This window comes from Bos mutus, chromosome X, assembly GCF_027580195.1.
Source record: "Bos mutus isolate GX-2022 chromosome X, NWIPB_WYAK_1.1, whole genome shotgun sequence".
In the NCBI taxonomy this organism is placed as follows: domain Eukaryota; kingdom Metazoa; phylum Chordata; class Mammalia; order Artiodactyla; family Bovidae; genus Bos; species Bos mutus.
This window is the reverse complement of record NC_091646.1, coordinates 73,610,625-73,636,488: the sequence shown is the minus strand read 5'-3', so window position 1 is coordinate 73,636,488 and position 25,864 is coordinate 73,610,625. Positions and strand designations below refer to the sequence as shown.

The 25,864-nt window shown below is 40.1% G+C and overlaps 1 protein-coding gene across 4 annotated transcripts in view; it reads right to left on the bottom strand.

Annotated features, from left to right (window-relative positions):
* Window positions 1–15,856: 15,856 nt before the first annotated feature.
* Window positions 15,857–25,864, bottom strand: part of OPHN1 (oligophrenin 1) — a 629,407-nt gene continuing 619,399 nt past the window's right edge. For all 4 annotated transcript variants that reach the window (XM_005899246.2, XM_070365372.1, XM_070365370.1 and 1 more), the window contains 3 exons: window positions 25,498–25,548; window positions 21,029–21,070; window positions 15,857–19,812 (listed from right to left, as the gene is read on the bottom strand). In XM_005899246.2, the coding sequence (XP_005899308.1) occupies window positions 21,037–21,070; window positions 25,498–25,548 (85 nt within the window). In that variant the 3' untranslated portion in view covers window positions 15,857–19,812; window positions 21,029–21,036. The remainder of the gene's footprint in view (window positions 19,813–21,028; window positions 21,071–25,497; window positions 25,549–25,864) is intronic.

Below are 25,864 nucleotides of genomic sequence, written 5' to 3'. Positions count from 1 at the left end.
TCTGGTGGCTCAGTTGATGAAGGATCTGCCTGAAATGTAGGAGACGCAGGTTCAGTCTCTAGGTTGAGAAGATTCCCTGGAGAAGGGAATGGCAACCCACTCCAGTATTCTTGCCTAGATAATTCCATGGACAGAGGAGCCTGGCAGGCTACTGTCCATGGGGTCAAAAAGAGTAGGACATGACTGAGCGACTAACACTTTCACTTTCACTTTGAGGTCAAAACTATTTTCATAATGATACTAAGTTTTTAGTATTTTGTATTAAAGTCATTTATCTTTTTCATTGTGTGTATATTTGCATGGCTGGCACCATAAAAATTTTGGCATGCATAAAAGTTATGGTATGCATAAAAATTTCATAAAACTAAATGGTCACTAGATTCTTCACTACCACTAACTTCCAGAAAAAATAAGACATTTTCACTTTTAAAATTTCCTGATTAAGCAGCAAAAATATTAATTTTATTAAATCTCAATCCTAAAGTATGTAACTTTCTAATGTTCTATGTGACAAAATGGAAATTAATCATAAAACATCTCTGCTGTACAACAAAGTATGATGGTTGTCTCAGGGAAAGCACTTGTGAGTAGTGGGCTGAACTACCTGCTTTTTTCTCAGAACATCATTTTTAATTGACAGAGCAACTGAGAGAGAAACTATGCTTATTCAGATTTGGGTATTTGGCAGATATTTTCTTTAAAATGAATGATGTGAACTTGTCACTTTATGGAAAATAAGTGACAATATTTGTTGTCAATGATGACATTTGAGTTTTCAAGTAAAAATTGGAATTTTTGAAAAATTTTATCTTCCACCATGACCTTGAGAGTTTCCCACAATATTTTGATAAGATCAATGGTATTATTAACACAGTCTTTTAAAATCAGTGTATAATGAAATGTACATGCAGGATTTGTGTTACTAAGTGTACTAAAAGTTTTCCAAATGATCAAGGCATGGTGTTACAAAATCATTCCTGGGTAAATGATGCATTCAAAGTGCAATATAGATCAATGGATTGTAATGTCATAGAATATACAAAGTTCATTAAGATAGTTTTTGGATCCACAATGTAACTAAAGTTTAAAAAACTATACTTGTGCAGTTTTGGTGTAGTATTTTGACAGTCTATAGTCCATAGGGTCGCAAAGAGTTGGACATGACTGAGCATGCATGCACAAAGATTATCCACATAACTGAGTGAGGCCAGATTTTCTTTATTTCCTTCAAATAAAATGACATCATAATAGATTGAATGCAGACATAGCCACTAGAATCTGGCTGTCTTCTACTAAACCATAGAGAAAGAGTTTTCGGGAAAATCTGAAATGATACCATTCTTCTCAGTATGTTTTATTTTTGGAAAATATATGAAGCTTTTGCACAGCAAAGGAAACCATAAACAAAACAAAAAGATAACCCTAAGAATGGGAGAAAATATTTGCAAATGAAGCAACTGACAAGGGATTAATCTCTAAAATATAAAAATAGCTCATGAAGCTCAATATGAAAAAAAAATAACTGAATCAAAAATGGGCAGAAGATTTAAATAGACATTTCTCCAAAGAAGACATACAGATGACCAAAAAGCACATGAAAAGATGCTCAACATCATTAATTATTAGAGAAATGCAAGTCAAAACTATAATGAGGTATCATCTCACTCCTGGAAGAGTGGCTATCATCAAAAAATCTACCAATTATAAATGTTTATGAAGGGGTGGAGAAAAGGAAATCTTCCTATTAATATATTGTTGGTAGGAATGCAGAGAATATTATGGAGGTTCCTTAAAAAGCTAACAATACAGCGACCATATGAGCCAGCAATCCCACTCCTGGGCATAAACCGGAGAAAACCATAATTCAAAAAGATACATACTCTAAAATTTATCAAAAATGTATACTTGTCTAATAGTCCTTTCTATGAATCTTCTTTTTTATCATTAAGGCTTACAACAATTTAGTAAATTATATTTTAAGTAGATTTTTTAAAAAAGATACATACACACCAGTGTTCATTGAATCACTATTTACAATAGCCAAGTCATGGAAGCAACCTAAATGTGCATTAAACAGAGGAATGGATAAAGAAGATGTGGTACATATATACAATGGAATAGTACTCAGCCATTTAAAATAATGAAATAATACCATTTACAGCAACATGGGTGGACTTAGAGATTGTCATACTGAGTGAAGTAAAACAAAAACAGACATCATAGGGTGTCACTTACATGCAGAATCTAAAAGAATGGTACAAATCAACTTATTTATAAAACAGAAGTAGAGTTACAGATGTAGAAAACAAACTTATAGTTACCAGGAGGTAAGAGAAGGAGGGATAAATTGGGATGTTGGGATTGACATATACACACTACTATGCATAAAATACTAATAAGAACCTGCTGTATTGCACACAGAACTCTCTACTCAAAACTCAGTAATGGCCTATATGGGAAAAGAATCTATAAAAGAGTGGATATATGTATCTGCATAACAGAGTCACTTTGCTGTACACCTGAAACTAATACAACATTGTCAATCAAATGTTTGTCAATCAAATCAATGTCAATCAAATATATTCCAATAAAATTTTTTAAATGAAACAAGAAAATATATTTTTAAATAAAAATATGTTAATATACATTGGTTTAATATTGTTTTTATTAGAGTATAATTGTATTATTATTTTTTCAATGAAGCAATAAAAATTTTTTAATTTCCCAGTTTTAATTTGCAATATGGCAAACATCAATAGATATCAACCATAACATCAAAGCCTCTTTGAAGTCCTCAGTAATTTTTAAGAGTATAAGTCTGATACTGAGATCAAAACATTTGAGAACAATTCCTATATTCTACCCATGTCATCTACCTGGTTCTTAAGTTTTAATGGCCTTCAAGAATTTAAGGCCCTTTATAGACAGGCTTAAAGCTCCCTTTTATGTCTCATTTCATGTCACTCCCCTCCACGCACTGCTTTCCTCACATCAGCTGCATCTGTATCAGGTAACTTGCTAGTCCTTCCATTTGCCATTCTCATTCTTACCTCCATGCCTAGGACATCTAGCCAATTTGAACATCATATTTCTCTGGGTCCCCCTTCCCTATTTGGCAGATTTATTGATCTCTTCTTACTTTCTCCAATGTACTTTATGAGTATAATGTACTTACTTATTCCAATGTACTTACTTTCTCCAATGTACCTAACTGTATTTTTCCTCATTTTTGCAAATAACAAAACTGAAATCCATAGAAAAGAAGGAGACATCTAAGTTCCACAGAAAGTGAGTGGCAGAGTTAGAGCCTAAATTCCCACCATTCTTTTCATACTTCTCTACATGGAAGCTGCTACAGAGAGCAGAAAGTATTGAAGGCTCTGGAGAGAAGGAGAATTAAGTAAAGTTGAGCTTTAAAAAAATTCTGGGTTGGAACATTCTTAAAGGAAGTAACCCTTGACTTTGGCCTGATCTAAGAGCAATAAATCTTTAATCATGTTGATACAGATGAAAAGCAACTCATGGGACATATTCTTATCCTTTTTATCTTCTTCAGTTCCATCCATACCATCTAGTCAGTATCCTTAAATGAAATGTCTGAGGGGCCTGCAGGCACTCAGGAGCCTTCTGAAAAGTATTGCTCCCATCTGAAGAAGACTAATTGAACTGATGTTCTGTTACCACTGCCTGTTACACACACTGCCCTTATTGGGCTCCCTAGGCCTGGATAAAAAACACTAGGAGAGGCCTGAGTGTGTGCATGCTCAGTAGCTTCAGTCATGTCCGACTCTTTGAGACCCTATGGACTGTAGCCTGCTAGACTCCTCTGTCTGTAGGATTCTCCAGGCAAGAATACTGGAGTGGGTTGCCATACCCTTTTCCAGGAGGTGAAGCCTAAAGCAATATTTGGAATTTGGTGAAAAATGTAATTGCCTGTTTCAGAGAACTTTGCTTTTCCCATAATTTTTCAAATGGCATATACTGGGAATATTCTCTTTGGATAAAATTTGTTTTAAAAGCTTTTGTTAACTGTCGAGAGAGAGTTTCTGTGCGTCCTCCAAATGAAGCTAACTCTAAAGAATGCTGCTTGTTCTATAGCACCTGGCTAGTTAGGAAATCCTACCCCAGGGACAGGGGTCTAAATGATGTTAATGAAAATTAATTTGGTGTTTGGATGTCTTGAAGACACTGTCCTATGGTAAAGCTTCTAGGGTGGAGTTGATTCGGTCAGTTTAACCCATTTAATTGGGGTACATTTGAGCCATACCTTGTGCAAAGAGCTTGAAATAGAGTTGAATAAAACTAAGCTCATACTCCTGAAAAGTTTATATTCTCTTCAGGAAATCAGGCAAAAATATATAGCATAAATAGTATAATACATAGTATTATCAGCACTAAAATCAGTATAATTGGAAGAGTAACTATGATGAAATGGAAAAGGCTTTTTTTCAATACTGAAATGAAAGTGAAAGTGGCTCAGTCATGTCCAACTCTTTGTGACCCCACAGACTATACAGTCCATGGAATTCTCCAGGCCAGAATACTGGAGTGGGTAATCTTTCCCTTCTCCAGGGGATCTTCCCAACCCAGGTATCAAACCCAGGTCTCCAGTATTGCAGGCAGATTCTTTACCAGCTGAGTGACAAGGGAAGCCCAAGAATACTGGAGTGGGTAGCCGATCCCTTCTCCAGGGGATCTTCCTGACCCAGGAATCAAACCGGGGTCTCCTGCATTGCAGGCAGTTTCTTTACCAACTGAGCTATCAGGGAAAGACTAATGAAATAAAGCCCATTATATTTTTATAATGAAATGGAGAAGGAGTGACTATAATGAAATGAAGAAGGTGAGCAGGACCTTAAGATGAACAGGTATTCATTGGTTCACAAAATATCTTTACAGTTTTAGGGAACCAAATATGAAAGGCATGGAGATAGGAAAGCTGAGCTTACTTAATAGTTATTCTTTGGCCATCATCTGCCACTTCCAGATCCATTCTCTGCCATTATCTTCACTCCTCTGTGTTCCAAGAGGCTAATCTTGTGATTGTATTAACTTGTCTGATGGCTTCTGTCTGGGTTTGGCTAAACGAGAGACACTGACAAGAGCGGGAGAAGAGGTCTTGCTATTTCTTCCTCACTACTTTACTGCTCTCGTTCTCATTTCTGACACTGTCTGGAATTTTCCCTGATTATATTTCCTACTAGGAATTTCTTCACAGCTCCAGCTCTCTCTAGGTGCTGGTAACATTTTCCTGTTTATTTACTCCTCCAGTTCAAAGGTGTAATGGCTTCCTGTCATTCCTAGACCTTGAGTGCTTCACCATGTCTTGTTGATACCACTAACCCTGCCCATAGTTTTGAAAGTTATCAATTTAATTCCTGCAGGACCATTGCAAATGTAACTGAGAACATTCACAGGTCCAGTTTTCACAGAATTTAAAGTGTGTGACTGGGGAGAACAGAAGATGAGGCAGAGTCTACATGGCATTGTATGACTCTTTTCATGAAAGACTTTGTGAGTAGGTCATGAAGAGCCTTTATGAACCAACTTTGTTCTCAATTGGGAACTCCTGAAGTTTGTTGATTTGTTACACAGATGAGTCCAGAATTAAGATCGACAATTTACTGAATATTTTTTGTGTGCCAGACATTTTATCTCCATTATCTCATCGAATCTTCACAACTCTTAAAGGTGAGCACTTATTGATCTCAATTTTACAAGTGAAAAAACTAAGTCTCAGAAAAAAGAAATAACCTGCCTGCTAGATTTCTAATCAGTAGAAAATGAGGATTTGAACCTGTTCCTGCTTAAGTCTAGCATTTGGGTGCTTCACTAGACCAAGTTGGATGATAAGTTAGTCTATATGACCTTTAAAGTGTCTTTCAGCCCTACAACTTCATACTCTATTGGGTAAGAAAGGTATCTCCACCTAAGTTCATTGGCCCATCCATGAACTAAAGGTGCTGGTGGTACCTTGTGGGGTACATGCAGGAGTGTGAATGAGACTTCTTGGTTGGGCACAATGCTTTCATTTCCTACAAATGTCCCTCTGCTGGCCATGTCTTCCCCACGTCTGTGCAGAAACAGAACCATATAGCTAAATAATTCTGATAGAATTCTGTCTTTAGAAATGCCAGTTATATCAGCTCTTCTGGTAGAAATAAAGCACTCCAGCACAAGTGAATGCCACCTATAGTGCCAACCAGTGTTTGCTTAGTTTAACTCTGGCACAGTCTAAGTTGATGTGGCTGTTGAGTTTGGATATTAAATCAGTTTGGTATCAAGTCTTAGGAAAATGAAAAGAAGAATAAATTTAGAATACCTACTCTGGACTGAACACTTTCCATTTATTCCTTACTACAACCCTGAGAGGCATGTGCCATCATCCTCATGTTACAGGTGAGGAAACTAAGGCTTAGTGGAAATGATTTACTAGGGTGTAAAGATTCTCCAAGCCAGGCTTCACCAATATGTGAACCGTGAACTTCCTAATGTTCAAGCTGGTTTTAGAAAAGGCAGAGGAACCAGAGTTCAAATTGCCACCATCCGCTGGATCATGGAAAAAGCAAGAGCGTTCCAGAAAAACATCTATTTCTGCTTTATTGACTATGCCAAAGCCTTTGACTGTGTGGATCACAATAAACTGTGGAAAATTCTGAAAGAGATGGGAATACCAGACCACCTGATCTGCCTCTTGAGAAATTTGTATGCAGGTCAGGAAGCAACAGTTAGAACTGGACATGGAACAACAGACTGGTTCCAAATAGGAAAAGGAGTACGTCAAGGCTCTATATTGTCACCCTGCTTATTTAACTTCTATGCAGAGTACATCATGAGAAACGCTGGGCTGGAAGAAACACAAGCTGGAATCAAGATTTCCAGGAGAAATATCAACCTCAGATATGCAGATGACACCACCCTTATGGCAGAAAGTGAAGAGGAACTAAAAAGCCTCTTGATGAAAGTGAAAGTGGAGAGTGAAAAAGTTGGCTTAAAGCTCAACATTCAGAAAATGAAGATCATGGCATCTGGTCCCATCACTTCATGGCAAATAGATGGGGAAACAGTGGAAACAGTGTCAGACTTTATTTTTGGGGGCTCCAAAATCACTGCAGATGGTGACTGCAGCCATGAAATTAAAAGACGCTTACTCCTTGGAAGGAAAGTTATGACCAACCTAGACATCATATTCAAAAGCAGAGACATTACTTTGCCAACAAAGGTTTGTCTAGTCAAGGCTATGGTTTTTCCTGTGGTCATGTATGGATGTGAGAGTTGGACTGTGAAGAAGGCTGAGCGCCGAAGAATTCATGCTTTTGAACTGTGGTGTTGGAGAAGACTCTTGAGAGTCCCTTGGACTGCAAGGAGATCCAACCAGTCCATTCTGAAGGAGATCAGCCCTGGGATTTCTTTGGAAGGAATGATGCTAAAGCTGAAACTCCAGTACTTTGGCCACCTCATGCGAAGAGTTGACTCATTGGAAAAGACTCTGATGCTGGGAGGGATTGGGGGCAGGAGGAGAAGGGGATGACAGAGGATGACATGGCTGGATGGCATCACTGACTTAATGGACGTGAGTCTGAGTGAACTCCGGGAGCTGGTGATGGACAGGGAGGCCTGGTGTGCTGTGATTCATGGGGTCGCAAAGAGTCGGACACGACTGAGCGACTGAACTGAAAGTAGCTAACAAGTGTCAGAATAAGCATTGGAATTCAGATGTTAGTTGACTTTTAAAGCCAATATTTTTCCTATGGTATCACATGAGCAGTACAATATACTGGTTAAATCCTCAGAATTAAAAACTTGGTTTTGAATCCTGGTTCCTCCAATTCTTAGCTATATGACCATGAGCAAGTCATGTATAACTTTTCTGTGTCTCAGTAATATCTACCTCATAGTATTGTTGTAGGGTTAAATGCATTAATATTTGTAAAGCACCAAGAAGAGTGTCTGACACAGAGTCAATGTCGTACATTTTTAAAATATAGAGCCATTTCTATTCCTTTAAAATCTGTTGATTCTTCCATTCTTGGGCCTGGAGAAGAAAAGAAAGGAATTAGATCAAGAGGCAGAGTCTCCTTGAAGAAAATCAGCTTTTCTCCTAAACCTGGAGCAAGACTAAGGCTAATGGCTGAACTAGAGAGACCCAATCTGAAAAGCTTGAGAGAAAGTATGTGGTTTCTCCATCTTGTGAATTTTTGTGCCCACCCTCCCTTGTTCCCTCACTGCAGCTTGATGTTGCTTAGCTAGCTCTCTCTGACCTCCATTTTACCTTCATATCTGGAAATGGCTGCTGAGATGATAGCAAGAATGGAGATAATCATCTGGAGGATTGGAACTTTGACTATAGATTATGAAAGCAGGGCTTGAGGATCATAACACTAACTGGCTCAAAAAACCCCCAGAAACTTACACATATTTCAGATTCCTTCACTCTAGAGTCAAATTAGCAAGGGAAAAAGAAATTTCCATGGCCATACCTTCTTGACCCAGAACTGATAAATATGTATATCATTCATAGATGTGTATAAGTCTATGGATACCTTAGGGTTTCCTGGAAATGTGGGGTGGGAAGGGAGAAAAGTATGATCTCCACTTACCACTGAAAACCCTTCTGTGAGTGGGGTAAAGCTGATGATCACTAGGGAGACTCTCACTGCCCTGTACAGGTATGATTTCAATCATTATGGTCTGGGTATTGGTTATTACCCTTTGCTCAGTCAAGGATCATGCACTCCTGAATATGATTTGTGGAGCTTCTTTATTCTCTAAGGCTGCCAGCAACCTAATGCTTCTGACTGACTGAATGCACACCTAAATGCCCAATAGTTACATTGCAAAGGGAGAAAAGTACTATTTCATGTGTTAGACACACCTGGGGGCAAATCCTAGGACCACCAATTAATATCTGTGTGATCTAAGGTAAGTTATTTAAACTTAGAGCTTCAGTTTTCTCATATCTAAAATTAAGATAATACTCTTTCCCATGACTGTTGTGAGTATATAAAAAAGTGTAAAAGTTTTAGCAGAGGACCTTTCCCTCCCCCATTGCCCAGTTCTTTCCCTCATCTTCCAATCAGCATCCTAAAACTTTCAGGGCTTTGAAAATGTAATTTAATTCTACAAATTCAAAGCCCATCCTTCCCACTAACTAAGCTCCATAATCCCTTCTCATTTAGAATTGCTTAGGCTATAATCTGTAGAATGACTGTCTAGGCCTTACATGGATCTGAGGAACACTCATTAATGCTTCAATTAGCCCCATGATTATTTCACTTCCTTGGGGCTATTGAATGCAGTTGATATGGCCACATCTAGCAGTGCCTCTCACATCTTAATAAGATATTTATGTATTTGTTACAATTTTATGGCAGATGGTTATAAAGTATCTTGAGCAAGGGGTGCTTTGTCTAATTCACACAAAGTCTCCATATAAGCTGTAAGTGGTCCTTCACCTTTCCTATCACAACTTGCTTCAGGTACTGGCCACAACCTTATTTACTCTTCCTTGCTCCACCTCCAGCATCACAGCAAAAGCCATGAAAAGTTCTTTCTCGAAAACTGGTTCAACCCTAGGTACTGGAGTCTTCTGTGTTAAGAGAATGTTTTAGTAATGAAAATATGCTTTGTATAGGCTTAGGAGTCCATTCCTATCTAGGCTTTTACCTTTTTCTCTCTATGAAACTTAGAGCAAGTAACATATTTCAAGTCTTTATAGGTAAAATGGAACTAAAATGAGGTGGTTAAAAGGCTCAAATGAGACAATGTATAGACAATGTATGCAATGTGCCTGTCCAATTGTAGTACATTTTTTAACCCAATTACCACCCTAACTCTTTTGCCAGATCTACTGGGAAGGCTCAAGGATTCAGGCCTCTCACAGCTATGCTTGACACACAATAAATGTTGAACAAGTTTATTTCCTTTCCTTGGTCCCAGGGGACACCCAGTTCCATTATGGGGCTTGTTTCAACTCCCCAGGCTCTGAATTCCAGAAGGACAAATTATGCAAAGGTTCTGGATCAGATTCTTATAAAATGTTTACTTGTGGTCAGGATTAAGTCTGTTTTTCTCTTTGTCACAGTGGAACCAGTTTGGCTACTTAGCTTCCTGTGTTTCTTTCCCAGAGCTCTTCAAATTCATTGAAAGAATCTTTACACCCATATCCAAAGGTATTTTGTGATGTCTTATTCACTTCAGGGAAAATAATGTGATTTCTTGCTGGATACGAATATACCCTGGACAGCCAAGAGGCAAGATTAATTCTAATTAAGTGTGAAACCAGCTGGCAGCAGGATAGTGCTTTTCTTCTATATCTCCTTCAAGACCTACCCACTTGCTCACTGAAGACATTTGAGGAAACACAATAAGCACTATTGTAATGACAATAAGAGTGAAAAATGTAGAGAAACAGAGAGTAAGCAGTGTGGGAAAAACAGCTGCTCCCCAGAAGAGGGGTCTTCATGAGGGTGAAGGTACCTAAGCCACATAGCCACGAGTTTAACGGCCATAGGAGGAAGGAGTCTCTATTCCTCAAGCATGGGAATGCTTCAGGAATGTTTCATAGACTTGACTGTTGGAAACTGCATAGGGCAGAATAGTGGGCCTGGATTATTGACATGAAACTCCTGCATAAGAGAATAAGTATTTTGGGGAAACTGAACCATGCATGAGGACAGGTTCCACAGGGTGATGGGGATCAGGGTGGCTAGATATAGGGCCAATGAACATGACTGTTTCCAGACAATCATTTCACTATAGTGAAGAATTCAAGAATCAAGTGATAGATAGTTAAAATTAGGGAAGATTTTGAATGGCAGAGCATGTCCCACTAGCCCTGAAGAGGTATAGAGAAGAATCCATTCTTATAGAGCAACTAAGGCAGCCACTGCTATTGTTGCTGCTACTGCTGCTACTACTACCACCACTGGCTAATATTAATTGAACATTATTTAAGGGCCAACCATGGTTATTTTGATAAAGTAACTTGCCAATGGTGATTGAGGCATGAATACGGATAATGGTGTTTGAGTTCCTTTCAGGGGGTTTAGAGGCCAGGGCTAGCAAAGGAGATATGGAGAATAGAAGATCTCAACTTCTGTTAAGAGAGGACTCATATTTGAGTCCCTCTGGATCTCAAGCTCAGAAAGGAGACAGAATTCTGAGTATTAATGGATGGTAGCAGGGGTGGAGAAGAGGTGAGTGACAGGACTGAGGTTGTCCATATCTTACCTACCTCTGATCATGATAGCTCTGGAAATTACAGTAGAGTGGTACCTGCCAGCATCATGGTACCTAGATGGAAATAACTGAGGAAGTACAAATAAGAGGAATAAATCAGGGCTGACAATATGAGTGGAAACTTAGTACCCACAGTCTTGTCAAATGCTGGGAAATGTAAGGTATAGTGAAAGTCATTGTGTAGCCCTGTTCTCCAGAATCAGGAAAACTCTTCATTGCAGCCTTAATTTCAGGCACTTTTGGGGGGCATGCTCAGGGCCTGGATCTTCAAGAAATGGGCTTCATAGAGTTTCAGAGGAAATGCTACAACTTGAATGTACACCACAACAGGGAGGCCCACCTGTCTCATGGGGAATCAGTGGAAATATTACTCTGCAGAGGGTATTCCTGGGGCCACTCCATCTTTTAAAAAAATTAATTTATTTTAATTGGAGAATAATTACTTTACAATATTGTGATGGTTTTTGCCATACATCAACATGAATCAGCCATGGGTGCACATGTGTACCCGTATCCTGAAGGCTGCTCCCACCTCCCTCCCCACCCCATCCCTCTAGATTGTCCCAGAGCACTGGTTTTGAGTGCCCTGCTTCAGGCATGGAACTTGCAACTGGTCATCTATTTTACCTATGGTAATATAAAAGTTTCAATGCTATTCTCTCAAATCCTACCATTGCTTTCTCCCACAGAGTCCCAAAAGTCTATTCTTTATATCTTTGTCTCTTTTGCTGCCTTGCATGTAGTAACAGTCCATCTGTTTTTTTAAAAAGATTAGTTTATTTTTGCTGTACTGGGTATTGATTGCTGGGAAGGTTTTTCCCTAGTTGCAGTGAACAGGGACAACTCTCTAGTTGCGGTACACAGGCCTCTCATTGTGGCGGCCTCTCTTGTCGTGAAGCCCAGGCTGTAGTGAGTGCAGCCTTTAGTAGCTGTGGTGCATGGGCTCAGTAGTTGTGGTGCACAGGCTTAGTTGATCTGTGGCATGTAGGATCTTCCAAGATCAGGGATTGAACCCATGTCTTCTTCATTTGCAGGTGGTTTCTTTGCCACTGAGCTACCAGGGAAGTCCCTGGACCAACCCATATAGACCCCACCTACCTGGACTGACACGCTCCTTTTCTTCCAGTCTCTGAGAAAATGTTGGGCACCTTCGCTTTGCACTCCATTGGCCCCATGTGTGCATGCATGCTCATTTGGTTCAGTTGTGTCCAACTCTTTGTGACCCTATGGACTATAGCCTGCCAGGCTCCTCTGTCCACGGGATTCTCCAGGCTAGAATACTGGAGTGGGTTGCCGTGCCCTCCTCCAGAGATTTTCCTGGCCAGGGATTGAACCTGCATCTACTGCATTGCAGGAAGATTCTTTACTGCTGAGCCAATGGGAAAGCCCCCCACTGACCCCATAAAACACAGCAAGTCTCTGACTCCTTCAGGATACTCAGCTGTGCTGACTTGGGTTATCAGAATGCCAGGGCTCTGAGGGCAAGCTTAGAGCATCAAAGGTGCAAGGGACATTAATTTGGCTTTTATGTCTCCTCTAGGAGAATTTTCTCAGTCTTGTAGAAGACACAAGGACTTAGTCAAGGGAATGGTCTCAGTTTGTGGGCTTCCCATGTGGCGCTAATGGTAAAGAAACCACCTGCCACTGCGGGAGACGTAAGTGATGTGGGTTTGATCCCTGGGTTGGGAAGATTCCCTGGAGGAGGGCATGGTAACCCGCTCCAATATTCTTGCCTGGAGAATCTCATGGACGGAGGAGCCTGACAGGCTACAGTCCATAAGGTTGCATAGAGTCAGACATGAGTGAAGCAACTCAGCATGCATGTACGAAGTCTGAATTTGAATCCTGAATTCACCCTTTTCTGGCTGAGGGAATGTGGGCAAATTATGTAGCTATTCTGTGCCTCAGTTTTCTCACCTGTAAATTGAGGCAAATGCCAGTACTTACCTCATAGGAATATTATTTGGACAAATTCAGTAAACTCATGCAAAGTACTAAGGCTCATATTTGGCATATAGCAGATGGTGGCTCACACAGTAATGAATCTGCCTGCAATGCAGGAGACCTGCATTTGCGTTAGGAAGATCCCTTGGAGAAGCGAATGACTCCCCACTCCAGTATTCTTGCTTGAAGAATTCCATGGACAAAGGAGCGTGATGGGCTACTAAGTTTGTCATCATTTGTTACAGCAGGAATAGAAAATTAATACAGTGGTTTTGTGCCTTACTTTGTACATGTCAAATGAGGGCTTAATACCTTGTCTTACCTACTTTATGGGTCTGAGAACAAAATGATGAACATAAGTGTGCTCTGCAGAGTTACAAGTTATAAACCTGTTAGTATATTCTCCAGTAGGGAAAAAATTGATCTGTTTTGAAACAACTGGATTAAAGCAATTAAAAGCGTAGAGCTCCTGACATTTCCCAGGAGAAGTGCTGAGGGTTTGGAGGGCTGCTTCTCTCCTAGAGAAGTAGTGAAGCATAGGTGAAATCAGAAAACCTAGGTACAAGTCTATTTCCTATCTGTGTGACCTTGGGCAAGTTATGTTATCTCTCTGAGCCTAATAAAGAAATGAGTGTGAACATGTGATGGAAGCAAAGTACTCAGATGGAAGGCATATTCATCCTTCCCAGTGTGTGCCTTACTGCTGGAAGCAGAGATCTTGATTCTGGTAAACTAGTCACCCAAAGGAAGTAGAGTTGAAAGGCCCTTGGGGTGGTACACTGAGCACCTGTTTTCTGCCACTGGTTTTGGCACGTGACCTTAGATCAGTTCCTTCTCCTCTCTGAGTCTGTTTCTCCATTTTAAGAGGTTAGATTATAACTAGTTGTTTTCAGCTAATGAGGATCAGAATCACCTGGAGAGATGCCAGCTGGAGGATGAGCAAGCGTCTTCTCTTTTTTACAGGTCTCTCCTACCCCAAATAAACTACCCCCCCAAATCCCAAATTAGAGGAGTTTTATAAATTTTGTTAAGTACCCCTATTCAGGATATAAGAGTTGATTTCCAAGTATGTGGTTTGAAGCAGCTGGTTCTCAAAGGAATATGGATATCTTGGTTATACATTTATTAAAATACTTGCCAATTTCAAATCGGTTAACTAGAGTCATGCTCCTCCCAGTTTCTTGCAATTTCCATTAATGTAGCTTTGTCATGACTGTGGTATTTCCTCTCAGAATACTCCTTCTCATGTGAACTAAGATACTAATCTCTGGGCAGACAAAACCTGGTAGAATTGCCCATGCTTTCATTATAAGGTTGACTGTAGTTAAAATCCACAGCTGAGAATAACTGAATCAAAACTGAAAATATCTTTTGAGACTACCTGGTTTAAAGGTAGACAATTTAGGGGAGACTTGCTCAGCATTACAAACAGGCAGTGAGGAGTGAGTCTGGACCCCCAACACTCCTGAATGAACTCTTTACAATGCTCCATGTTGCCTTTCTACTGCTTTTAATGCTCAGAGATTTGAAACTCAGGTAACTTTCAGTCTTAAGGTGGTTTCACTATTCTTTGAAGTAGAAAAATCTTCATTTATATTTCATCAAAGTATAAGACCATGTACAAAGCAATGTAAGAAGCAGGCAGCTATGGACACAATCTTTGTAAACATTTCCAACATACCAGATTGGTCTTATCTACCATTTTTGGTCTTTACCTCACCAAGATATCTCCTTCCTCAACCTACTTTGGCTTACAATCCGTGCTTCTCAAATTTTAATGTGCATAGTTATCTCCTGGATATCTTATTAAAATACAACTTCTGATTTCAGATGTCTGGGAGGGGGCCCAGGAGTCTGTATTTCTCATAAGCTCCCAGGTAATACTGATGCTGAGGCTGATTATGGACCATATTTTGAGTAGCAAAACTTGCAGATGTTAGTCTCATTTCTAAACATCATCTCCACTTATTGTCAGAATTCCTTTACCACTTGGAGTAGTGTGCTATATTAGAAACAGGATTGCTCCTGTAGCTTCTAGTGCTGGGTTTTTAATCAATCCCTAACTGTATGACATTGGGCAAATTATTTCTCATCTTCCTGAGTCTCAAGTTTTCTTATCTGTAGAATGGGGCTGTCACTTTCACACAGTGATGTTGTGAGGCCTTAAGGAATAACTGGACTTGGTGCAAAATAGACTGCAGATGGAGATCCCTATGTACAAACAGATTCTGAGCCCTATATTTCCTTAGAATTACAGAAGACAACAGGAACAATGATTGGATTATGCATAATATGCTCAAAGATTGTTTCCATGACAAACTGAAGATAGAGGCCAATAATACTAGACAGTCTGTATACTTTATTAAAAGTCATGTGAATGTACTCCAGGATCTAATTCTTTTTCTTCTGATGTTACATATGTATTTCATAAAGGCATCTTTCTAGGATCTATTAATGTCCTTGGTATCAAATGATTCTTTTCCTTATGAAAATGGAGGCTTTTCTTCATCAGAAACATCTCTTCAAGGTATCTTGCTTTTCTCTGCAATTTTTAAATGCTTCTGAAGCTTTTTCTGGGCTTGTAATGTGTCAAGGCCATTAGAGGCAGCTATATTAAACATAGTATCATTGATCTACATTCTTTCAAAAGCAATTTTTCTAGTCACAGAAGTACTTTTTCATTACTTTATTTATTTTAGTTATTACAGAATTAAAGAACTTCTTGAAAAGGGAAGGATTCTTTCACATAATAGCAACTTATTTTAGATATAGTCTACATGACACCACTTATTACTCAACTTGGATGCTGAGTTTTGCCCCTCAGTGGCTGTACAATATCCCTCATATTTTTTAAACAAAAAATTCAATAATATTTTTTATTCTAAATCATCTCTTAACTTTTGCTGTCACCACAGAAAACCCTTAATAGGGATTTGATCCCAAGGCATCAAGTATTGCAGAAGCACCAAGATCATTTCATTTTCTCAAACTACATGTGTGGATGTCACCAGTCTCAGGGTGACACTGCACATGCTAGAACTTTGGGGAAGTAACAGACATATAGAAGGGCCTTTTTTTCTTTGAAAAGCCCCTAAGCCAAGGATTTGACAACTACCAACAAAAATAAATCTTTCGTGTCACAAGGTAAAAGTAAATGATCTTTTTAAAAACCATAACAAATGGTCATACTGAATGGGAGGAGGAAACATAACAGAAATCGCTTTCAGCCCAGTTTTTTCTTCCCCAGTAAATTGGACCTGCATTCCCTCCTTCCCCTCAAATGCTTGCCTTTTAATATTTTGTTAATCAGGCAAGAGTCAGAGAGTCATGTCAGCTCCAGTAATATGGCCATTATATTACAAAAGGAAAACAATATGGAGTGCAGAATCAGAGAGACCTGGATTAGAAAAACAGTTGTTTACTTGTGTGACCTTGTGCCAGTTATTTTAGCCTGCTGGGCCATAAATCCTTTATCTGTAAGATGAGGATAGTACCCACTTGTATGATTGTTGTAGGGACTAAAGGATATAGTGTATATGAAGCACCTAGCACTTAGTAGGTGCTTAATAAATGCTATCACTGTCAGCTCAAGATTTACAGTTCATCCATTAGCCAGTTTCTCTCCCACTCCAGTACTTTTGCCTGGAAAATCCAATGCGGGAGACCTGGGTTTGATCCTTGGGTTGGGATGAAGAACTGGAGAAGGGAAAGGCTACCCATTCTAGTATTCTGGCCTGGAAAATTCCATGGACTGTACAGTCCATGGGGTCGCAAAGATTTGGACACAACTGAGTGACTTTCATTTTCTCTGGTTCTCAATAATCTCTCAATATTTGTGGTGGAATACAAATTGATTGTGGAATTTCCCCCCAAGGAAACCACAGTGAACCCATATCTCTAATATCTTCAAAAGTACTGACGCTCGAATGGACACTGCTTCTGTGGCTAAAATCTGCATACCTGCTTGGTTTAGTTAGTCATCTAATGGGACAGAACAGAGAGTCCACAGCTCTGAGATTAGGGCTCAATGAGTACTTCCTGACTGAGTCCACCAGGCCTCACAGAGATTCTGTTTGGGGGTGAGCAGCAGGTAGAATGGTAGCCACTTGGCTTACTTGCTCCTGGTTTCTTAGCAACTTGACCTTTGAGACTGGGTAGAGCTGAGAGTTCAATATGGCCACTTGGATACACCTTCATTAAGAATGTTGTCAAATTTCTACTAAATTATTTCCACAAAGTCTCTCAGTGTGTTTATGTCAGATAACATGTCACTAACTCATCAATAAGCCATACTTAGAGTTAAATCTCAGAGAAGGCAATGGCAACCCACTCCAGTACTCTTGCCTGGAAAATCCCATGGGTGGAGGAGCCTGGTAGGCTGCAGTCCATGGGGTCGCGAAGAGTCGGACATGACTGAGCGACTTCACTTTCACTTTTCACTTTCATGCATTGGAGAAGGAAATGGCAGCCCACTCTAGTGTTCTTGCCTGGAGAATCCCAGGGACGGGGGAGCCTGGTGGGCTGCTGTCTATGGGGTCGCACAGAGTCAGACACCACTGAAGTGACTTAGCAGCAGCAGCAGAGTTAAATCTTGAAAGTAGCTATTGCCTTTCAGTAACACTGTTCCAAAGGCATCTCAGAGTTGGTTAGTGCATGTATGCATTCTCTTCTCATCACCCCATCTCTCACCTCCTCTTTTCCCCATGTCTATGCTTCTTCTTGATACTATAGTAAGTGCACTAGTGGGGCCTTGCTAGAAGAGTCCAATAGGAAAGTCCTTTCTCTCACATTGGACCACATTATATTGGGCTGGTCAAAAAGTTCATTTGGGTTTTTCTGTATCATCATATGGAAAAACCTGAATGAATTTTTGGCCAACCCAAAATTACACAGATTCAACAGAGGATGAGATGGCTGGATGGCATCACCAACTCGATGGACATGAGTTTGAGTGAACTCTGGGAGTTGGTTATGGACAGGGAGGCCTGGCGTGCTGCGATTCATGGGGTCGCAAAGAGTTGAACACGACTGAGTGAATGAACTGAACTGAAAGACAGGCTATCTTAAAACCTATCCTTAAATCAAGGCACCTGTATGGGAACAAGTGGTGACACTTTTTCCAGCAGCTTCTCTTCAACAAATAGGAATCAGAAATGTCTACTTGTCAGATTTCTGACTCACTTCACTAATTAATTGTGTTTTAGTTCCTTTTCAATGATTGAAACATCAAATGAGGAAGACCAGGAGCTTAGTTCTGGAAGTCCCATTTGGTGGCAAGTATATGTGGCTCAAGAAAGAGGGTAAAAGCCAAACTCTCAAAATGGTGGCCCCTAAAGCTACCAATCATGAGGCCCTTTGCTTAATAAGCATGGTATAATTGAAAGAACCTTGAGTAGGGATATTGGATCCTGTTTAGGCACAGCTGCTAACTTGCTCTGCCTCAGTTTCCACAATAGTAAATTAAGCAGTTTGACTAAATAATACTGAAAGGCCTTTCTAATCAATTATTTAAGGAATTGTAAAAAGAGTCTTTTGTCTCAAGGGCTGTGGTTCTTAATCTTTATTATGTCACAGGTCCAATTTGAAATTCACTAGAATGTTATGGACCATTTCCTCAGAAAAGGCACATTGTTGTGGAAGTCTACATACCATTTCAGAGGCTTTATGAAGTTCCTGAGTCCATAGATACTGGGTTAAGAACTGTTTTTCTCAGGCGATAAAATAGCTTATCTTCAAACAGCAAACATGAAACAACAATGACAACTACCTGGCCTTTATCCATCTTAACAATTTTCCCCAGCATTTGATCCCAAAATGGAACTCCTACAGAACAAATGCAGTCTGCCTTAAAAAAAAAAAAAAGAACTGTTTTAAGCTTTTGTTTCTTTCTGATTGCTTGGAAAGGAAGCTGTTAGGACAAAGCAGGAAGAAGAATAATTCAAACAGACATAGGCTTTGACATGCAAAACATGCTTTGCAGATTTGTCCTAAGTATGTAAAAGCAGGAAGGCCACCTTCCTGAGTCCACATTGGAGGGAGTATAGAGGCATCACTCTTTCTGTCTGGGCCATAGGAGCAGATGCATTCTTGGCAATGTGGTACCATGCCAGAGCTCCAAACTGGCACTAGGTTCCATATCTTCAGTAAGAAAGACATGGTAAGAGCCTCTGAAATTCAGCAAACATTCCTACTCCCTTACTTCCAAGGTAATCAATGGCCCCAACTCAAGTAACTTTTAGTTCAGGGTAAGACTTCTGAGATCAATCTTTAGCCCCAAATCTTTCAGAGATAGATGGCCTTTTGAGGAGGCAGGAAGTTCAGAGAACAGTTGAAAACTGAGCTCCTCTCTTCGACTCAGGTCAGTGGACAGCTTGGTTTCTGCAGTCTGGCTTGAGGAAGTTCAACCATTCACAGTCTTATAGGAGCTCAAGATAGACCTTCTAGGGGAATGAAGACAGAATACAAAGGAGAAATAAACTTGTGTATAGGACATGTGCCCCTTATTTTATAGCCTCCCAGAGCCTGAAGGTGCAGGGACAGGAAGAATCTGCTCTTCAGCACACAAGGGTTTGAAGAAGACCCTTCTAGAATCTGGAAAGGGTCCCCTGAGGCCAAGGATTTTACAACCTGAAAGGGAAAGAAGAGAGTAAGGAATTAGCTATGATTGGTTAAGCACTTAATAGCCACTGGGCAGTAGGGCCTCTTGTGGTAGGTAGCAAATCTGCTGAGCAACAGCAGCTGGCTAGGAAAAAGCCCTTATAACTCATTCCATAGACCAGTCCCAATATGGTGCTATAATCAGGGCTGGAAACCCTGTGCTTTTAGCCTGAACTCTAATCCTCAAAAAGTCTATAGGGGATATAGAAGCCTGATATCTCTGAGATTACCCCCCCCCCCCCCTTGCGGAATGGTCACTGCCTTTATGGCCCTACAATAACTCCAGATTTCCTTTTACTGGGACTTTACCTTTATGAGAGCTGATAAGAAAAAGCTTATCTACCCACAGACCTCTGAGGACTGGCAGTGATAGGAAGAAAAGGAAGGCTGAGGAGTACGTGGAAAGCTCTGCTCCAGATACCTGGATCTTGTTTATGCATGTATTGGTTTATATCATGCCAACAATCTGACTGTCAATCAGAACTAGGCAGAGAAAGAAATTTCCATGATCTCCATGGCTCTGGTGATCTTAGTAAGTTACGTATCCCCTCTGAACCTCAGTTTCTTTATATGTTTAGTGAAAGTACATATTATCTTCCTTATTTTTGACATTTGATATGGACTAAATGAGTTAATGGATGTGAAAGCACTTTGCATTTGACATATATAAAGAACTAAGGATGAAGATTCAAGGAGTATGAAATAGTGATTTGGGCTGAAGGAATGAAATCCTTCTACAAATACTAAGGTAGACTCTTTGGACCTACCAAAATATCAAATGAGAGTTTACTGATATTCTTACAGACCCAAAGGATGTCAGAATTAAAAGGTTCCAAACATTTCATTTTACATATTAGGAAATTGAGGCCCAGGAAAGGAAATGTAATTGCCCCAAATGTCACAATCTAGGATTTCTAATGACCTTGATTCAAAGGCAATTCATATAATTATACTGTAGTTTGGCTGAGAGAGAAAGAAAGAGAAAGTAAACTTAACAACATAGAGAACCTCAGTATAAAAAGACAGTAAGTATAAGGATCATGTAATTACAAAGCAGTAAACTGAGTCACGGAGGTTAATTCCCACCCTCTGGACCTATATGGCATTCCAGGTCTCAAAAACTCAGATCTCATAAAGAAGGCATATGTGTAACAAGGTTTTGTAATCAGAAGAGGATACTACATACCTGAGGCCTCAACTCTCATCTCCAGGAAGTCTGCCTTGAGAACTGCGGGTAAAGGATGAAAGACATTTCACTAAGACTCTAGAAATCAGAACTGGAAAGGCAAAACAAGTGGGTGGGTAACCCTTCTAAGGCCGTGCCAATCCGGCCATTTGAAAAATTAGGAAGTGATTCCATCCAGATATTTCAAAACATCTCACTCCATGGTTATAGGTTAGGCTACCTCTCTAGCAGATTTAGAGAGCCCAGTGTCCCAGACACAAAAACACCTTTCAGGTGCTACCACAATCCTTTGAGTGTCATACAATGGGAGGCTAGGGGAGACCAGAGAAACTGGCCTAAGACCAAAGACTACATTCTATGATTATCTCCAATGAGAGAAGGGCAGAGAGGAAAGGCAAATGCCTTGTATGGAACATGAATCTTCCTTTGCCTCAGAGACCAGACAAGCTTTGCCTGGATCTTGATGTCTTTAGATCAGCCCTAGGGTCACCTTGTCTAGAGATGGTTGGAGGAAAGAGAAAACCCTGGATAATTAAAGTCCATATAATGTGGGCAGAAAATCCCAGACAACAGCTGGTCCCAGGGCTATGTTCTCAACATTGTTTTTCTCCTCTCTCTTAAGTCTATTTATACCTACTCCCTGAGTGATCTTATTCCCATTCATGATTTCAATCCCCATCAAGCACTGAGACCCCACCTTCACCCCCAAAGGCTACTATTCATATTGTAATATATGTGAATAAATTTGTACAGTGTCGGTACTCAATAATTCTACCCCTAAATGTATGTAGGTCCAGTACCAATTACTAGTCTAAGTTGTAGTTACCCATTGGTCATTACTATCTGGATGTCACACAGAATCTTAATACACACTGTGTCCAAAACTGATCAGAGAAAGTTTTCCACAAAACCTGTTCCACCATGATTTACTATTGCTACCATCTACCCAGCTGTCCAAGTTAGACTTTTTCTCTCTTCATCCTTCTCCAATGTTCCATATTTGAAAAGTCATTAAGGTCTTACTGCTGCTGCTGCTAAGCCGCTTCAGTCGTGTCTGACTCTGTGCAACCCCATAGACGGCAGCCCACCAGGCTTCCCTGTCCCTAGGATTCTCCAGGCAACACTGGAGTGGGTTGCCATTTCCTTCTCCAGTGCATGAAACTGAAAAGTGAAAGTGAAGTTGCTTAGTCTTGTCTGACTCTTAGCGACCCCATGAACTGCGGCCCACCAGGCTCCTCCGTCCATGGGATTTTCCAGGCAAGAGTGCTGGAGTGGGGTGCCATTGCCTTCTCCAAGGTCTTACTGAGTCTACCTCGAATCTATCCTTTCATTCTATTCCTGCTAACAATGCCATATATCAGGACCTCATCAACTCTTGCTAGGATGATTAGCCTCCTAATTGGTCTCACTGCCTTCAGGTTTTACTCTCCTATCTTCCTCTTTACCAACAGAAAGTGTGTGTATTTCAAAATAATTCATGCAGATTAGAATATGCATTGTCATTTTTTAAGCTTTTAAGCTCTTCATAATGACTAGAGAATAAAGACTGAACTCCTTGGTATGGTATATAAGGCCTTTACAATCTGGCCCCAATCCATCTTCCTGGTCTCACTTCCAGCTGAGCTTCCTTCCCCTCACCCCAACATTCCAGCCAAAGTGGAACACTAAGCACTTTGTGACCTTGCGTTGCATAAGTGGTTCTGTCTTACTGAAATATTTTCCCCTCCTTTCTCTTTTGAGTTTTTAATTTTTAAATTGTTGTATAAGAGAGATAAATGAAAAGTGAGGTCATTCAAATATCAGGTTACATATAGTCAGGTGTACAAATTGGAGGCAAAAAGGGGCACAGCAAAGGTTAAATAGATTATCATTTTCATTAGTGATGAGATGAGACTGACTGTGGCTAGTCTAAGAATTTTGACCAGCAGCCAGCATGTAGATGCACTGATGAAAATGGTGGTTACAAAACTGGGGTCAGAAAGAAAAACACCAATACAGTATATTAACACACACATATATATATATATATGGAATTTAGAAAGATGGTAATGATGGCCCTATATGCGAGACAGCAAGAGAGGCACAGATATAAAGAACAGACTTTTGGACTCTGTGGGAGAAGGCAAGGGTGAGATGATCTGAGAGAATAGTGTTGAAACATGTATATTACCATATGTGCAATAGATGACCAGTCCAAGTTCAATGCATGAAACAGGGCGCTCAAAGCTGGTGGTGCAGTGCACCAGGGTGGGATGGGGAGAGAGAAGGGAGGGAGTTCAGCATGGGGGGGACATATGTACACCCGTGACTGATTCATGTCAGTTTATGGCAAAACCCACCACAATATTATAAAGTAATTAGCCTACAATTAAAATAAATAAATTAATTTTAAAAAGTGGGTCTAGACGGAAGGGGTGCTTTTGTCATGTGGATGCTGAGTGGGAGGACTCTGTAGGTACCTAGGCAGGTGACTCATGACATATTGGAGGACTGGTGTACCCAGCTTGGTCTTACACACACTCCTGCCAAGATAGAATCTGGGGATAAGGAAGAGGATTAAATTTAGGTTCCAGAGGCCTGACTATAGGACTGGTAGGGTCATCCTCCATCTTGAAGTGCCTGCTTTGGCCATAGTACCCTATGTTGCAGTTGGTCCAAGATTTCTCTGAGCACTATGACAAAGCCTAGGCAATGGTTACCAATCTTTCCACATTTTCAACACCAGTTTGGCTATAGTTTCCCTATTAGAAATCAAACTGCCTTAAAGATTCTACTGGACTTTGTTCATGCCTAGTACATGTACAGCTCAATGCCTTGGTTCCCTGTTCAAGGCTACAGAGCAATCGTTCTCATTTTCAGTGTATTCTACCCACCTTTCAAGTTCCATCTCAGATACCACCACCTCTAAAAAGCTTTCCTTTAGATATGCGCACTTCATTCTGTTAACTCAAGATGTTTTATTCTATTTTCCTGGTATTTATTTATCGTATGGCTTATCCTAGGGAGGGAGGAAGGACTACCCAGAAGTAGTAAATAGTCCTGCTTATAGGCAGATGCTTTAAGAATATTAAGGTGTCTCTTTCTGTTTTTCTTTTTTTCCCCTCAAGGCTATCTGATTAAGCCTGCTTCAAAAAATATTCTAGGTAAAAACTTTATCTTCATTATATTAGTAAAAGAAATCTAAGGCTTTGACCTTGCTTTCATCTGTTATGGTAGAATAAATGGTAAATTATTGTCTAAGGAGAATATGGTCTAGACTAGAGTTCCATGTGGCTGACTGCCAAACAGAATTTGAGTGGCCTGCTATTCAGAATCATGTCCTGGTGAGTCAGGGCCCACAATTTTAACTAAATGATGTCTAACCTATCCCAGCTCCAGTGCTGGCAAAAGCATATTACTCTGCTTTTAATTGAACACCCAGAAGAGTTACACTCCTATTACCAACCAGGAAACACAATTTTGATCTCTCTGATAAGCAACACTAAGTGAACTCACAGAAGAGTCCCTGAAGGATAAGCAATCATTTCTCCAGGTGTTCCAATCTAACGGGTCCCAAATGATAGGCCTTGAAAAGTTTATACCAGCACTTGAAGAATTTTAAAAACAAATTAATTGGAAGGAAGAAAGGAAAGAAATGTAAAAACCTAGATTCCCAGGTCCTACTCCTGGAGATTCTGTTTAAATGAGTCTAGAGTGCAAGGTAGGAATCTGTGTTCATTTTCTTTTCCCTCAAAATTTTCCAGGTGATTTATATGTGCAGCCAGTTTGAAAACAACCACCTAAGTCTAATGCTTACCTCTGGAATCAGGACTATGCTCATTCTAAGGCTGTTTTTGTTAGAATGTTGCACTCTATATATTTCTATCTGTTGTCCTTTTAGAATAAAATAGGATCTAAATAAGCAAACTAACAAAAAAAAAAGACCTACAATGAGCATAATATTTTTGCAATACCACTTGGCATGTGAGTACTGTGTGTGTGTGTGTGTGTGTGTGTGAGAGAGAGAGAGAGAGAGAGAGAGAGAGAGATTGAAAAACAGAGTCAGAGAGGCAGAGACAACAAATATAGAGACAGACAAAGAAAGAGAGACATGGAGAGAGAGAGAAAAAAAGAGTCAAAGAGATAGGGAAACTGAGAGACAAAGAAACAGAGACATAAGTAGAAAAAACACAAAGAGAGATAAAGAGACTGAGAATTACAGAGACGGAGAAAGAAATAGTGTAAAAGAAACAAATAGGTAAGAGTGACAAAGGCAGAGAGACACACAGGTATAGGGAAAAGGCAGAAACACAAGTTAAGACTGGGGAGACAGAAAGACAGTGTTGGGGGAGAGAAAGGAACAAACACAGTCAGACAGAGACAGAGCTACAGGAAACAGAAAAGGGGAATGTTAAGAGAGTAAATGACACACTCATGATGCATTTGTTAAAAAGTGATTTGGTTTCAGTTATGTCACCTGCATCTCTTACCTTCCTGTTTTCCGGGAAGCTGTTTCAAAGAATCTGGTCCTGGAAGCCACTCTGCAAACAGAAGTCAACCAAGTCCCATCAACTGCTCTGAAATATGTGTGAGAACCAATGGCCAATGGAAAGGAGAATAAAATATGAACCAGACAGGCCACCAATGCCACGTTCTGCCTTAGCTTACAAAGGATCTGGGTCTGAGGGAAAATCTATATATCAGAATGTGAAATGGCTCAGACACCATAGGCACTCCCAAGGCTATGGCTGATACCCTCTGCTTCCCCTTGGTTCAGAATGTTCTAAGTATGATATGCATTCAGGCTAGTCTTGGGAGAAATAAGTGAAACAAGTTCTTGGTTTCAGAGTATAGTTT